The sequence below is a fragment of the Nyctereutes procyonoides genome, unplaced genomic scaffold, assembly GCF_905146905.1.
Source record: "Nyctereutes procyonoides isolate TBG_1078 unplaced genomic scaffold, NYPRO_anot_genome, whole genome shotgun sequence".
Lineage (NCBI taxonomy): Eukaryota > Metazoa > Chordata > Mammalia > Carnivora > Canidae > Nyctereutes > Nyctereutes procyonoides.
The window spans coordinates 101,290,862-101,307,450 of record NW_026575125.1 but is presented as its reverse complement, the minus strand read 5'-3'; the positions used below and the strand labels follow the sequence as shown (position 1 = coordinate 101,307,450).

At 39.9% G+C, this 16,589-nt stretch overlaps 1 protein-coding gene across 9 annotated transcripts in view; it reads left to right on the top strand.

The window, feature by feature from the left end:
* The window catches only part of MBNL3 (muscleblind like splicing regulator 3), a 111,500-nt gene that overhangs the window by 65,869 nt on the left and 29,042 nt on the right, over positions 1 to 16,589 (top strand). For 5 of the 9 annotated variants that reach the window (XM_055338900.1, XM_055338903.1, XM_055338901.1 and 2 more), the window contains exon 3: positions 14,653 to 14,817. In XM_055338900.1, coding sequence (XP_055194875.1) covers positions 14,653 to 14,817 — 165 coding nt within the window. Of the gene's footprint in view, positions 1 to 6,657; positions 6,728 to 9,448; positions 9,563 to 12,203; positions 12,283 to 14,652; positions 14,818 to 16,589 lie in introns of those variants that run through there. The other 4 variants (XM_055338905.1, XM_055338904.1, XM_055338906.1 and 1 more) reach the window with 4 other exon arrangements.

Sequence of the window (16,589 nt, the reverse complement as noted above, 5' to 3'; positions counted from 1 at the left end):
TAATGCAAGACCTTTTTTCGAGAAGCAAAATGCTAAAGCATAGTTTGTAATCTGTAGCATTTTTTATACTTAATTCACAGTAACAATTTTAGTTCTATTGTAGGTAACTAATAAAATAGTTGTAATATTTTTTACACTTTGTACTGATTTTATTCCCAAGGCACACTAAATTGCATTTTCTTCCTTTATTCTCTCAAAGCACCTGTGAGGTATACAAGGGCAGGAATTATTCCTAGCCAAACTGTTTACCATAACTGGAAAATCATTTAGCCATGCTCTAAAGATAATTAGAATCCAGGGCACTTAGATCCTAGTCGAGAACTCTTTCTGATAAAATACTGGTTTCATCTTATAATTTAGATGCATTATTGCCTTTAGGAACAGATACATTTGAAGTCAATAGTACAAATAGCCTGTGATGTGGTTCCAAACAATTGATTCATGTCAACACTGGATTTATTATTATTATTATTTTCCCTATCACATAGTCTTTTTTAAAAAAGATTTATTTTAGAGAAAGAGAGAGAATGAGATCTGGGGAGAGGGGCAGAGAGAGAGGGAGAGATAGAATACTCAAGCAGACTCCCCACTGAGTGCTGAGCCTGAGGCGGGGCTCATCCCATGACCCATGAGATTGAAACCTGAGCCAAAACCAGGAGTTGGGCACCTAACCGACTGAGCCACCCAGGCGCCTCTCTATCATACCATCTTTAAAAGCATAACTACACTTGCAGATGTCTACTCTCTAATTATAAGATCCAGATCCATTAGTGTCATCAGCAAATATCTGTATTATTTTGTCTTCTAAAAGCTGTGGAAAAGCCTAAATGATAAGTTATATTGAATAGAACAGATATGTTTATATTATTAACGTGTGTACCTGTTGCCTCTAAATATTGATTTGCCTTTTGAAATCTTTAGTATTACTTTGTGTATAATGTACTTAACCCAAAATAAATTGGCAATATAGAAAAGAAACAAACGTAGCTATTGGTCATAGGCTACAGCCTATTAGGTCAAACCCTAATTTTCAGAACTACAAATCATCACCCCGCTTTGCACCCTCAGAGTATAGATACTCCCTAGTCATTTAAAGCAAATCCCTACTAAAACCGAGCATTCAGTGGCATAGACTTTTACAAGGTGGTGTGTGGAGTATATGTGAAATATCATTTGCCTGTGCTTTCAGTGGGATGAAATGCTTCAGAGGAACACTTTGGTACTTCTTTTGTGATAAGGTTGATCTTTTGTCATTGTTTGGAGATTTTCTCTGCTTTGTTATAGTGTGGAACCTCTAGCACTCCGGCATCTACAGTCTGAGTAAACCTGCTTCTGAATGGCAGTACTGTACTTTGCAAAGCTTCTTCTCTTAGGGCAGTAACAATAGCCACAAAATGCACACCAGCAACTTTTGCTGAGCCCACTTCCATCTGTTTCATGTCCGTGGGTTCTTGCTGGACTGTTGCTTTTGTCCAGCCTTGGTTATTTGTGCTTAAGCTCTCTTAACCCAACTCCTGATCATATGATACCACTTTCCCCCAGACCAACTGGCCAAAATTCTATCATGCAAACATTTACTAAAAAGCTGTGCTAAGAGAGGACGTGTTTGTCCTAATTGTTCTGCTTCACTGAGGATGAAAGACTTAATAGTGCATATAAAGCACCATGAATAGTGCCCAGCACATGGTCAAATACACAGTAAAGGTAGCCGTGACTATTCAGGTGGACATTTAGGTACCTTCTCTTATTCTTTTCCAAGTCCCTCGAGATCCTTAGGCAGTTAACAAAACATCCCTGCTGTGCATTTATCTATTAAATCATTTCTGGGCATACCTAACTGTCAGTTGATGTGCAATCTCTGTTACAATCTTAGAGGGAAAATAATGGCCCAGGCAGCAGAAGTATTTGAACTAGCTCATTCCGCTGTTTAACACATGCCGAAGGATTGCAAAGCAGTACTGTGGCTAAGAAGGTGAGCTCCAGACCCAGCGCATCTCGGTTCAAATACTTGTTCTGGTCCATTTGTTTTGTCATTCTGTGGGTCTTTCTTCACCTTGCTGTTCCTCAGTAAAACACTGACCCGGGGTTATTGTGGAAATTACCTGAAGCACTTTGAACGGTGTCCAGCACACGGTAAATACACAGGAAAGTCAGCTGGTATTCAAGTGGAAGTGGTGTGAAAAAAATGCAAACCAGACCACAGTGTTCTCCAAATCCCTCAAATGGGTTTTGTCATTATGACTGCTTTCAAGATATGAATGGAAAATATAATTTTACAAGGCCTCAACCTGTTCTCCAAATGCGTGTCAACAGTTGTCACATGCTGAGGAGCATGTGCTAAGACTAGAGACACAATTATTCCCCAGCACCCTCATAAATGGTCACGGTTTGCCTCCGAAGGATCATTTGACCTTATATCCCAGAGTCTGGTATATAAATTCGATGTAAAACATGAAATAAAGCTAATTACACGCTCTAGTTATCTTTAGTAGAAAAACAAGTGCAAAAGATTGGCAGACTGATGTTTTAGACTACCTAACTCATTTCACTGTAGCACTTTCTGAAATATTTTTCTAGGATGGAATTTGATTTACCTGATAGGAGAGACACGAACTGGCCTTTTTTTTTTTTCTTTCAGAAAGCCACACTTTCTGAAGTTTTCTAATTTTCTGATTTTCAGGGAGGGCACAATGAAAGTAGAGTAGAGGGGTGTTATTTTTTTCCCTCCCCCAAATAAGGATTGAGGTAATTAAAAGGCACTAGTTAGACTATAGCCATGATTCTAGAAACCTTCTTGTGCTTAACAGAGAGGGTACACGTGGTTCAAGAACATTACACACTTACAAGTGTATTATCCCCCCAATAACTCTTGTTCCAGCTGCTTCAACTGACTTGGCAGTACAAATAATAGATTTGAAAACTAGTTAACTTTTGCTGTTCTTTGTTTTATTTTTTGCCTTGTTCAGATCTGGAGATAGGCATTCTTTGGCAGAGATCATATTTCAGCTTCTCCTCCATAAGGATTATGAGACATTTATGGCTGAGAGATTGACTTATTTTAAAACATAAAATCTCCACTTATCATTCTATCTTCGTTAAACTCACGCCATTTCTAGTGACATTGTTTGTGGATGGCCTTGTTTGGTTCTTTAAATACTAGGAACAGTTTCATCATCATCAAATATTAACTGCTCACAGAGAGCAGAAGGTGAGCTCCACAAGGTTGCTGTATTTACTAAGAGCGACTCATTTTGAAACATATATTTTTTAACAGTAATCTCTGTAGTTGCATCGGGAACACTCTCAATTCTGTTCACATCCCTGAAACCAATTGCAGATGAAGCTTAATATACTCGGCAGATATTCAGGCCACGCAGAATAGATCTTTATTTTGAAAAGAGAAAACATTTGTAGCAATAAAATTGCTTGTTTTTATGTTCACAGAACAAAACAAACAGGAAGTTGGCCTAGTTTTCAGATACCCTTTTTTAAAAAATCACTTGGTTTCAAAACGCCACTTTAAGTACACGATACGTTTGGAGTTTAACGTTTTTTGGGGGGAATTTGGTACTCTAAAATGCCTACAATTTTAATAACAAGGTAGCCATAGAGTTTTCATTAAGAGTTTTGGTGACAAAAATAGATTGCCATTAACAAAATAAGCTTAGTCCCTGCCTCAGAGTATTTGAATGGCAGTCAATACCCCTAAGACTTTCTGCTCGGAAATTGCAATTCCACATTAGTCGGGTGGTGGGGTAAGCGTGTGAGGAAAATGCTTATTTCAAGTGGATACATTTGGCCTCTCTTTGGGGCTTGAAACCGGATTTCACATTTGTGAATTTAGCAAGACTACACGAACAGCTGTTTGGATACCATGCTTTTAGATTTCTTTATCTGAGAGAAGCCTTAGGTTTAGCAAAAGAGGGACTGATTGTCATCTTTGTTCCTCTAATTTCAAAATGCAAAGGTAAATCAATAACTATACCTGCCCTTTGTATAACCTCTGGGTGGAGGATCAGTGCCTGGCTATAGAGATGCAATTATTTAACGTATTCTCAGTGGCATACTGAGCCCTACAAAGATAAATCGTTGCAAGCCGAACAATCATCAGTGCCTTTCCCACTTTATAGGCTCCTTAGAAGTTTGCTGAGCTGTTTGAAACTTTATTTCTTTGAAACTTTCTTTTCACTCAGAGACAGGAAACTAAGTTTTGCCAAGTGGAAACCCCAAGGTTTAAGTTGAGTGTAAAACTAAGACCCTTAGGAATCGAGGGGATTGCCAAATACCTCCTTACTTCCCAAGTTTTAGTGCAGTTTTAAGTCATGGAAAACCTAAGGTAGGTGGCATGGTTTCAAGGGACTGGAGTCACGGTGTGGGGGAAACCTGTTTGAGAAGCCCTAAAGTTGGTATTCCAGGGGTTGCCTGGCTGAAGTATTGAAAGAAGAAACCTGGGAAAATGTGAGATCTTTCTTCGTAGCAGTCATAGGGAAAAGCTCCTCCTTGTTAGCTGTCAGCAGACCCAAGCAAAGGCAAAAATGTTCAAAGTCATTTCAATGAAACATCCAGTTCTTGGAACTTCACTGTCTTTTTCTAGTTAGGAGAGAGCTAGAAATGAGGAGTATGAAGGGAAAACTAACTTGTCCTGTCAGATGCCCTGGGGCTTGGTTTGAGCTTTAGTAGGAGGGAGTATTAGATCAGCATTTTCCAGAAGGGCAGTCTAGTGAGATACTGGTAAAAGGTGTTTTATGAATAAAAGAGGGATGGCTTCTGTGATTCAGCTGTGTTGTGGTAGCAGTTTTTTTTCTTTTTAACTTTATATTTATTTATTCATAAGAGACACAGAGAGATAAGCAGAGGGAGAAGCAGGCTCCCTGCAGGGAGCCCAGTGCAGGATTCGATCCCAGGATCCCTGGATCACGCCCTGAGCCGAAGGCAGAAGCTCAACCACTGAGCCATCCAGGAGTCCCAGGATAGCAGGTTTCTTTACTGTAGGACATATGAGAGAGATCCCTTAATATGCTCTGGTGTAATGTCATTTTCCAAGAGAGAATGTAGTCTGTCATTCTTATAAGAATTTCACCAAGAAACTGGGCTTCTGAGGCTCCTCTCTTGGAAATAGTGGTTTGCGGTACGCACTCTGATGAATGCTTTCCAGCTTGACTGTGTTTCCATTACGTGTTGCCTGTAAACATATAAACTTCCCCAGGGTAGTACGATTTTATTCTTTCTGACCTTACTCATTCTAAATCTTTGATGATTCCAACAAAGGCATCTGCATCTTTTCGTTGAATGTTTTAAGACGGACGGACTTGCTCTTATTCTGTGAATTTCTGCATTTAAAAATATAGAAGTCATCAATTACATTCTTATCTCTGTTGCACTCATGGAGTATAAATACTTTGGAATGCACAGTGCAATTAAAAGCATTTTTGTTTCAAAACGGCTTGTTAATATGTCATAAGAAAAATATGAAAAACTTAAGATGAAGTTTATGAGGTATTGAAATTTGGGGGTCAAAGATCAGGCAAATGAGCAATCAATCGCTTGCCAATCTTTGCTCCCAGCCAAGTGCTGGCTTCTCTGCTGGGACTACAACATGCATAGAACATGGCTTCTGCCCTTATAGAGTTTATGGACGAGTGAATGCTCCTTACACCAGAGATCATTGCATACTTACTAGGGACTGCAGCACTCCAAATGTGGTCTAAGGACTACAGGACATCACTAAAATCCTTTCTGGGGTCTGCGAGATCAAAACTGTTTTCGTGATTATATTAAGACGTCATCTGCTGTTTTCACCATCATTCTCTCAAGAATGGAGTTTTCCAGAGACTACATGATAGGTGATGTTGCGACAATTGAATGCAAAAGCAGGAATGAGAGGAGTCTGCATGCCTAATGACTAAAAAAAATAAATTCAGGACCATGTCTAGTAATGGATTCCTAAGTGTTCACAATAACCACTTTTGTGATATACATATTCTGCTGTGTGGGGGCAATTATGGATTGCCATTTTTACTGAATATATTATTTTGTTCATTAGAATTAACCATGCCCTTTTACTTCTCCCTCTTTTAATATGAGTAATCAAGGTTTGATTGAAAAAGACATCTATGCAAATAATGGCTACTCATGCCATTATTTGCATGTTTTGAATATGTTTCTGCATAGATCTTATGTGTGTCTTTGGAAACATGATGCTTAAGCCGTCATTTTGCTCAGCTTTAATGGATGACTTTTGCTTAAATTTGAGTATCCCACAGACAAGGCTGAAGAAAAAAATAGTTAACCCACCCTCCTTACCCCTCCCACACTCAAATAAAACCTTCAAAACACCAAAGCCTCATCTTCCTGTAGTAATTCCTAAGTTCCAAATATGTGCATAAATTCCAAATCAGGAGTTAAGCATGGTGGTCACCGGCCATGCCCCTCTTGGTCCTAAGCTAAAAGGAGGAGCCCAAGGCAGGCACAAAGTCATTTGAATATACGATTGCGCCACTGTGGGTGGGAAAGTAGAGTGGCTGACGGGTAGGAGGGAGCTGTGTGAAGCTTTTGGTGGGAGGAGCCATGGATTAAAAATTGCTTGCTCCAACAGCCAACTTCCTTAAATTCCTTGCAGCTGGTCAGGTAAGAGGGGACTGAGGGTGCCTTCTACTTTGCTTGGGGCAACGGAAGGCCTAGTAGAGCCTGGGCTGATTCCATGGAGGGAAATCCTTATATCCTTAAGGTAAAGGGAGTAAAATGGGTTTTTGAGGATTGATTTTACTTAGCTCAACTCACCAGGGTAGAAGTATGGATACGGAGAGGGTTGCCAGATAATATATTAATTGGAAAGCATCCTTATACTAAAAAATTGTTCATTGTCTGAAATTCAATTTGATTGTGAGTTCTATATTTCTTATCTGATAAATGTGGCAACCAGGGGCCAGGAGGGGTGGTGGTTCCAGGCAGAAGCCCCAGCCAGGAAGAAAGGGTGCAAGCAGCTGGAGTCCTCTTTGTCCTGGGTCTGTATTGCTATGATACGTAACTAAGTGGGGTGTCTAAAAAAGAGTGGTGAAGGAACCCCTAAGAGCCCAACATTTGTCTATGGGATGAGAGAAAGACACCTCTTTTTGTTGTTCCATGACAAAGCCTATGTGGTGTGATTTTATGTGTATTTTATTCCTTAGAATAACAAATTGAATGTCATTATGTTTTCTTTCCTGTTTTGTGTATTTTAATGACATTTAATGTTGGCAGCCATCAAACTAGTTTAAAGACAGCATCCATGAATAGGTAGCATGAGAAGTGCCTTCTGACTTTGGTAACTTGGTACCGGTGTACTTTCATTGTTTGGGGGCTTTCATTTTATTCCAGTTAGCTGTTTTGTAAACAGAGAGGGTGAGTTCTTGAGGAGCTTATTATTGAACAGATATTCAGTTAATATTTTTCTAACTCGATTGAAAGTATTCAATTAGATTGGACAGGGTTGGGAGGGGTGGGTGGCATGGACATAGAAGAAGGGGCAGGAAGCAGATTTGAGATATTGGCAAGGCAGGCTTGGTTTCACTGCAAACAGTCACTATGGTTTTTAGTGTTATCTGCTCTTCAAAAAAAATCACGTAAAAATTTAAGCTCAGGATTATCTGAAAACAAATGCTTGATGTGAATGCAGCTGAACGGGTGAGGGAGGGGGTCTGGAGGTATAGTGGGAACATTTTTCTTGGAAGAAGTCAGCATATGCAATAGAGACCCACAAGAAGGCCTCACCTGATGTTCGTTGTAAAGCCACATATTCTACCTTTGTCTGAGTAGCTTCGGGGATTTTGACTTGTAATTTGTTCAGAGAAATGTGGGTCAGGGTGGAGCAGCTGGTGAAGGCAATGTGTTTGAAGTTGACCCTGGGAATTCAGTGTTCCCCTTGGGTGGACTCAGGTGCTGATTACATATGAATCAGCTGCAGGTTCCTTTATTCAGCTCTGTGGGGCCCTATGTTCTAGGGGTTCTTGTGGCTACAGACCCCTGGAATCAGCCCAGGATTTGTATCTGTGTGCCTCATGGATTCATGACCCTTGTGGTCCAGTTATATTGAATTACCAGGATTTTCAGCCATTGTGTCACATACACCCCAAAGTATATTCATAGCAAAAGAAGAAGAAGAAGAAGAAGAAGAAGAAGAAGAAGAAGAAGAAGAAGAAATGAATTAGCTGTTTTTTAGACCTGAATAGAATAACCAGTCATTTGGGACAGGCAACCAGGAATGGCCTTATTCATAAGTTGGCTATTCTTGTGTTGGAAAAAGAAAACTTAATGGAAGGAAACAGCCAGAGAAGCAAGTAGGCTTCTAAGGCAGACTTAGTGTTACTCCCTATAAAATCATTCTCACAAACTTTATTCATTCGCTCAGCAAGCGTATGGAGTGACCACTCTTCACCAGGCACAGAAACATCCCTGGAGGTTCAAAGATAAAGAAGATAGAGTCCTGCCTTTGGATAAGCTCAAAGTCTAGGCATGCAAACAATTTATCGATGTGCACAGTGATAAGTGCTGGGATAAAACTGAGTGCAAGGTGCAGATGGAGGCACAAAAGAGGGAGAGGTGAAGGAGAGTGGGGGTGGGGAGATGAGTCCAGGCAAATCTTTACAGGGGAAGAATCATTTGAACGGAAAATCCATATTGGGTAATGCGAGCCTGGGAACTTGGCTTCAGTCCTTACCGTGCTGCTTGTAAAGTAGGACAAGTCCTCTCACTTCTTTAGTCTTTACTTTCTCAGGAAGATAAAGGCACACAAGATGTTCCTCAAAATCCAGTTCAGCCCTAAATGTTACAAGCTGGTAATCAAGTTATCTTCGTGGACTGTTTCAGAATAGTCATCCTTGCGCCTACTCCCTTCATCTTTTTCAAGGTCACAAATTTAAAGCTTTCTTGAGGCAGATAGGCAAGAAAATTCTTCTGCCCTCCTCCCAGCTTCTTACCTCTTCAGACCTGGTGTCTGGTTTGCACCAAAGTCATTGCCCTGTGTATGCATAAATGGGATGTCAAGAAAGCAGAGTTCAACAGCATAAGGAAATGAGATGCAGAGCTGACTGCAGTTGGGGTGTGTGTGTGTGTGTGTGTGTGTGTGTACTTGGCTCTTCCTCTCCATAGGGGTCTATGTTCAGCCTCATTAATCTTGCCTTTAGAATTTTCAGGAAATGGTTTCTTAAAGACTTAAAAAAAAAAAAAGATTCTCGTCTACATCCCAAATTTAAATTACAAGTTGTATGTAAGATTTAAGGATGCTCTTTATGCATATTTATCAATGTTCATAGATGGTATAATGTTGGAGGAGAAAATGATGCAGATTATATCCATTTTTAGAAAGACAGAACCCTAAGTGCAAGAAAGTGGGAAATTAGCCATTAGTATGCTGACATCTGGCTAATACTCAGTTTATGTTGCTCTCCCCCTTGCTTTTAGCTCCTTTAGATTGTTCCTAGCCTTTAAATAGGTCTTGATGGTCATAGGAACCAGGCAACCTCAGATGTGTGATTTGTAATTCTCAAATAACTGTTACTTCCTCTGAGAAGCCGTGTCTATGCATGTAAGTATGTTTCAGTGGGGCACTGTGATCAATAGGATTTTTCATTTAACACATGATCATTAAAACGAAAAAAACATAATTTTTTTCATAGAACAAATCATCTGTTCATAGCCTTTATTTAGCATTTCACTTTAACTCTTGGTCGCCTAGCAGAGCTGTGAAATGTCCTTGAAAAGGTAACCCAGTTATTGAATTTTAGGGGAGGGGTTCCCCAACCCCTTAATTCCAAATGTATTTGAAGAAGCCAGTCATTCTGCAAACAGCTGTTTCTGTTAAGATACTGTGACTGACAAAGGGTAATTTTCAGCTTCCTAGGGTCCTTTTCTTATTCTGATGGATGGTAGAGCTTTCTCTTAGGAACATAAAAAAAAGTACATTTCACAGGGTTTTTCTACCACCAACTACATGGGAAATCTTGGATCTGACAGACTCACTCTCATAACTCCTAAGACTTAGGTGGGATTTGAATCTCTACAATGCTACTTTTCTCTCTCCGTCAAAGGCTTTGTACTCATTTGTCAAAAGCCTGAAGGTAGGAAAAAGGAAATAGATTGAATTGTGGAGGTTTTACAAATGCTCTGCAACTTTTCCCTTTGTCTGTCATCAACTTTTTGATGCAGATGTATTTCAGAAGTTTCATTGACCATTTTCTCCCCCTGCTGCTTTTTGGGTGCAATTTCAAAGCAAGTCGATGGGAAGGGCGAACTGGAAGATTCATGGGCGTAGTGGCTCTTATTTCAGCAGAGAACCACTTTCCTATTGAATCATTTTGCTATTTTCTTAACTCAGTAACATAGTGAAAGGCCAGAGGAGAATGATTTTGTTTTTAAGACCAAAGGAAATGGAAAGGAAGCGAAATTCAGGCAAGCATACATGAACTTGCACACTCATCTCTGCGATGCTGCTTTCATTTTCCATGTGTAGAGGAGGCAGAGAGAGACTTGTCTTTCTTTAACAAAAAAAAAAAAGATTTATTTATTTTGGGGGGGGAGAGTGCCAGGTGCACGTGGGGTGGGGGAGGGGCAGAGGGAGCGGGAGCGGGAGAGGGAATCCAACCAGACTCCCTGCTTAGCATGGAGCTTGCCTTGGGACTCCACCCCAGAACCCTGAGCCGAAACCAAGAGTCCGAAGCCCAACCAACTACAGCACCCAGCCACTCCATAGTAAGTTCTTTGTCTTGATAAGCCTTAGCTACTATCTTTTGGATAGAGCCAGCTCTTCCAGTGGATGGCAACTGTCACAAGTCTAAGACTCGTAGAGTCCTTTATGATGTGGTCCACTGAGCGCATGGCAACTCTGGACCTGTGGGTCTAGAAGGAGGGCTTGGGACACCTTCGATGTGGCTTGGGAACCTGAGGGGTGATTTTTTTTTTCAGACCAAGATCATTTCTGGGCTGTTACAGACCCAATGTGATAGGATATCTTGTGACCCATTCAAAGTGCTTAGCTGGTTTAAAGAAAATACTCGGACCTTTCTAGTCATTAGTTTTCCAATGGCCAAGAACAATAGGTGATCATATACTGTGCTGGGTCATCCCTCCCCTGGCTCCACCCCCACCCATCCCCAGGGTGTTTATCAAAGCCTTAATCCCCTACAAGGACCAAAAGCAAATGTTAGCAAATGTCAAAACAAAGCTTATCCCCCCACTGTAAACTCTAATGAAAGTATTTTGGCTTATAATTAAGCTCGGGCCTCTTGAAGAATGAATACTATATGGAAAAGATTTATTATCACTGAGTGTCATGCATGTAAATATGTTACCCTGAGTTCCAAAGTCATTTTGAAAAAACTTAAGAGGCTTGGTTTTCTTTTGAAATATTATGTTCCACAGATAACATCAATATTACATTATTTGGTCTCATCATCTATTGTTTGGATAGAAAATGCAGATTTTTTTGTCTTTTATAAGCTTTCTTTAACATAAGCAGCATTCTCTGGTAAGGTAGTATTGCTATGCATTTGCATTGTTATAGAATTAAATTTGGATTCTGTCGTTCAAAAGAGAATGCTTTATAAATCAAGTAAAATCTCATAACTAAGATGAACAAGGTTTTTTTGAAGTCTTATGGGGCCTCATATCCCATACTTGAGTTTTACAGCCCAACTTGATGTAATTATTAAAGTGTAATTCTCTTTTCTTTTTCTATTTCTGTGTACTGTTTTTGCTTTGTACAAATGTCATTAGTTTTCCAAGACAAAGCTTAAGAAAAGTTATTATATGTAAAGGACAGTAATATAAAAGCACAAAGGCAGGCAGTAATTCTTTATCTATAGATTGGCAGGAAATGTGCCAAATACACGACGTTCTCTCCCTCCCTGGCTTCCTCCCCCCTCTCTCTCATTGCATTCAATGTAAATGATGTTAAAACTCTAAATTGTAACAATGGTAAAATCCTAATGTATTCCTTTTCTCTTTATTGTTTAAACTGATCTATTGTTTGGAACTCCTGAATATAAGAGACAGCCCTCATTATAAAGCTTTTTTGGAAGGGGTTACAAACTGTGTTCTGTGTAAACGTCTCTGGTTGTGTTTGCCACTCGTCTGGAAAAGCTATCAAGGTGGGTTTGCAATCCTCAGGCAATCCTGCTCATCAGGTGCCTTATTTCTTTTTTCACGGCTGCTATGTAACTGTCCCAAAGCATGGGAATCGGAGCAATGATCCTAAATGGGGACGGTGCAGGAAGAGGAAAAACCGTCTACGGAGAAGGAAGGTCAGAAGTAAGTTATTTAGACCTGGTTAGGGGACAGGATCTCCAAATGCAGCTGCAGTTAGTGATGAAAAGCACTGACGTTCCAAAGAGGGAACAGAGACAAAGATTTACAATCTGAGCCAGTGCGGTGATAGAGGAAACTTTATAAGAACTTCATTTCTCCAGGGAAGAGAGATTAGAGAGGAGAGCAGAGGATTTAGGACCAAGCATTGGGGAAATCTTAATATTAGGGTATGGGAGGAGGAAGAGAAACCCCAAAGTATAAACTAGCATGCTTGGCTGTGGAGGCCACCAAACATCACTGCTTCCCCAGGGGCTGTCAAAATTCTGAGCCAGAGGACCCCAATCTATTACACTGGGTGGAGGGTGGAGAATCTAGGAACTAGAACCTTTGTGACTTTGCCTCCCTGCAGGTTGTGGTAGGTGTAAAAATGAAGCTTCTGTTTTCTTTTAGGGGCACATTAGCGGGGGGAGGAGGGAGGACCCTTGTGTTTTTGAACACAAATAAGGATTTCTGCACAGTCCTTTTATGTACTGAAATGATGTAGATATTCCTAAGTTTCTTTTATGAAATCAGAAATACTGGGTTAATACCATTCTCAACTCTTCCTACCAATAAATGCTTCCTTTTCCAGGATATGCAGAGAAATGTAAATGTATGTTTAAAGTAAGATATAATTTGATGTTCTAAATCATTTAATTTGGTTAAAATAAAGTGATCTTCAGGAGAAATGAAAGGACAAACCTGACAGAAAAAAAAATAGTGGCTCCTTGCATTTCTCAAGCCATGTTCTAAGTTATACTCAGCTTCTCGCAGTGCATCTGAGTTTGTGTTCAGTGTAGCTCCATAAAGTTTTGAAGGATGCACCTTGGTTTGCAGTGAAATTATAGGAATGCTTTAATGACAAGATAACTCCATGTGGAGGAGTGATTGTGGGAACCGTTTAGCCATCTTAAGTAAAGAAAAATTCATAGTATGCGTTAAAAACACTTGATGAACTAACTCATTTCTCCTGTGGATTCAGGTGCTCTAGCAGCTTGCACTCTTGGGTTACCCGCCTCCTAAAAAAGCTGCCTTTATTCTCCACCCCTCTCTCCGATAAGCTCATGCACTGTAAAGAATTTTAGCATCTGTGGGAAAAAGGATTGCTTACAGTTCTGCTTGTCTGAAAATGATTATTATGGGGGGTGGGTGTCTGGTAATACAAAGGGGATCATCAGCAGCCTCTTTGTATAGAGTTCATGAGTTAAACAAACAGAACACCAGGACACATTTGACATTGTGATAAATCTCTGTCCAGAGACGGCCTTTTCTGCCACATAGCAGTTACCATAATTAGCAGCTATGTCAGCATTTAGGCAACACCAAAGGCTTATTTGATTGCCTAGAACTGACATATTATCCTGTCTGGAAGTATGTAAGCCATCAATAAGACTTCAAAAGAGCCAAGACTCCAAAATACACTTTGGTCTCAATTATCCAAGAGATCTAGGGCCATTGCCTCCAGAACCTAAAGAATAACATGACTGGCAGGTATAAACATTTATTCTCTGATGAACAGAACATCACGGGATTTCAGGATGTTTCTCACATTGTATGAATCCAGGAAAAAGTATATTAGACCCAGAACGGTCCAGAAAACTGGATCTAAAATGTATCAGGTATATTTATGTGTATATAGTTATCTAACATTGTCCCTCAATTTTCTTGATTTTCTATATGCAAATGCAAATCCTGAATCTTATTTAACATGCATGACACATTGGGAAATTTTTATTTACATCCATAATGCTGTGAGAGTATCATAGTATTCCTACTCTTTTATGTCTTTTTAGAAGATTTATTTATTTATAAGACAGCAAGGGTCAGGGGGCAGAGGGAGGGGGAGAGACAGAATCTCAAGCAGACTCCCTGCTGAGAGCGGAGCCCCACACGGGGCTTGATCCCACCACCCTGAGATTGGGACCTGAGCCAAAACCACAAGTTGGGCATTTAATCAACTGTGCCACCCAGGCACCCTCTAATATTCTGTTTTTAAACATAATTTGATGCATATCAAAGTAGGGCAGAACAGAGCAGCTAAGAAAATGGGTTCTGGAATCAGACTAACTGGGTTTTGGTTCGGGTTTTATCACTTTGTAGCTGTGTGAATTTCTCTTAGTCTCCTTTCCTCAGGTGGAAGGTGAAGATCACAAGGGTATCACTCTTAGAGGGTTCGTCCAAAGACGAAATAAGTTTATTCATGCAAAGTTACAGCCCACCCACCCACCCACCACGTACGTGGAGCTGCATAAACTTTTGTTATTTCGTTACCAGATTTTTAGAAATATCAATGCCCATTCCTCTAAGCCCATTCCTCTAATTCTTCATTTTCAGGGCCGGTGTGCTAGAGAGAACTGCAAGTACCTTCACCCTCCTCCACACTTAAAAACACAGCTGGAAATTAATGGGCGGAACAATCTGATTCAACAAAAGACTGCCGCAGCCATGTTCGCCCAGCAAATGCAGTTTATGCTCCAAAATGCTCAAATGTCATCCCTTGTAAGTCACAGCTATGTCTTTGAAAAACTGCATATGTGTGTCTTTTTTTTTTTTTTTTTTTTTTTGCCCAAGAACATAGATCCAGACCAGAATCACCTTGTCGGGCTTTCAGGAATTTAGTTACAGAAGGATTAAGGACGATGGTGCTAATGTGTTAACTGACACTACAAAGCTGCTGTGCATGGGAGGGGGAGCATTGGAGTGTGTTAGGTTTAACACCTGGGTTGCATTTATCATGAATTCAGTTCATAGAAGGATATTAATAAAAGAGCAGGGGCATTTTAAGATGAAGAGGGGGTCTGATTGTTATTACAGGTAAGCCGTTGAATGAATTCTAGGATCTTAATTCAAACACATTTCATTGCTCTTTCATGGTGGTTTTGTTACTTTTTAATAGGCTTTTTATATTGAAATAATTACAGGTTTAGGAAAAGTTGCAAATACAGTACAGAGTTCCCGCCACTGTTAATTTCTTGTGTTTTCATGGCATGTTTGTCACTTTCTTCAGACTTCTGTTAGTCTTTCCTTTAGGGTCCTCTTTCTGTTTCAGTGTCGAACCCAGGGTACCACAGTGCATTTATTTGACTACTGTCCGCTCTCTCATCTGCTCTGTGACCGATTCTCAGTCTTTCCCTGTTTCCCATGACCTTGACATTCTTGAGGAATCCTGGGCAGGTATTTGATGGTGGTTTAACTTAGCCCAGCTATGGAGTTTCCCTTTGCAGGAATTAAAAAGATTATGTTGTCATTCTAGACCAGCGTCTGGTATTTTTGTGGATCAATGAGTTGAAATGGATCCTTTAAAAAGTAATTTTGACCTATTGAGAATTCATCTTGTCCTGATACCTTATAATATAAAGTTATAGTTTAGTCTTAGATCTTTCATTATTTAGATACCAATTTGAAAGGGTTACGTTGTCTTTATCTGTTACCCATTTGGTCAGTGACTATGTAATAAACTCTGTAATAAACTGAAAAACTATATAGTATTTAGATGGATACAACGAAAATGGTGCGAGTAGGTTAACCTGCTCTCAGCAAAGTCTATTTCATTGTAAATTTGCTTCTCGGAATTCAAGGAAATCAGTGTGGACAGGGCAATCCCTTCACCTGGTACATCTTTCTAGATAGTGCACAAAACAGGTGAAGGGACATTGATGAGTCACTGAAATTTTGCACCATGATCCACTTTTTCCAGAAGATCCAGACATCTCTAAGTAAAATGAGATTTCACCTCCTATACTATTAGTTTGCCAAAAACATTTGCCTTGGAACCCAGTGCTGATTAATTACATTGATAAATTAGTTGCCAGAAGGTCATCAGTGAGCTCTTCTGAGCTCTTCTTTGACCTCGTACAATACTTCATATGGTTTGGGTAACTGGGTGATTGGCATGAAGGAGGGCACATGATGTGATGAGTACTGGGTGTTATATGCAGCTGATGAATTATTGAAGTCTACATCTGAAACTATGTTGGCTAATTGAGTTTAAATTAAAAAAATACTTCACGTGATTGAAATTCTTCAAACTCTTTCGTTAGGTTTCACACACTGAAGTATTTTAGTTCTTACCTATTTCTAAAAGGGGTGGGGAAGAGAAGGTGTTCTAGGTACTGGGAATAAATAGTATGAAAACCACAGAGAAATGAATGCACGTGGTGAGTCCAGAAAATGTGAGTAGTAGGAGAATAAAGCAAGGGAGCTTTTCACCCACCATTATTACTACTCTTGGCCTCTCATGATGTCCCAATTTCAGACTGAGCAAAGAATAG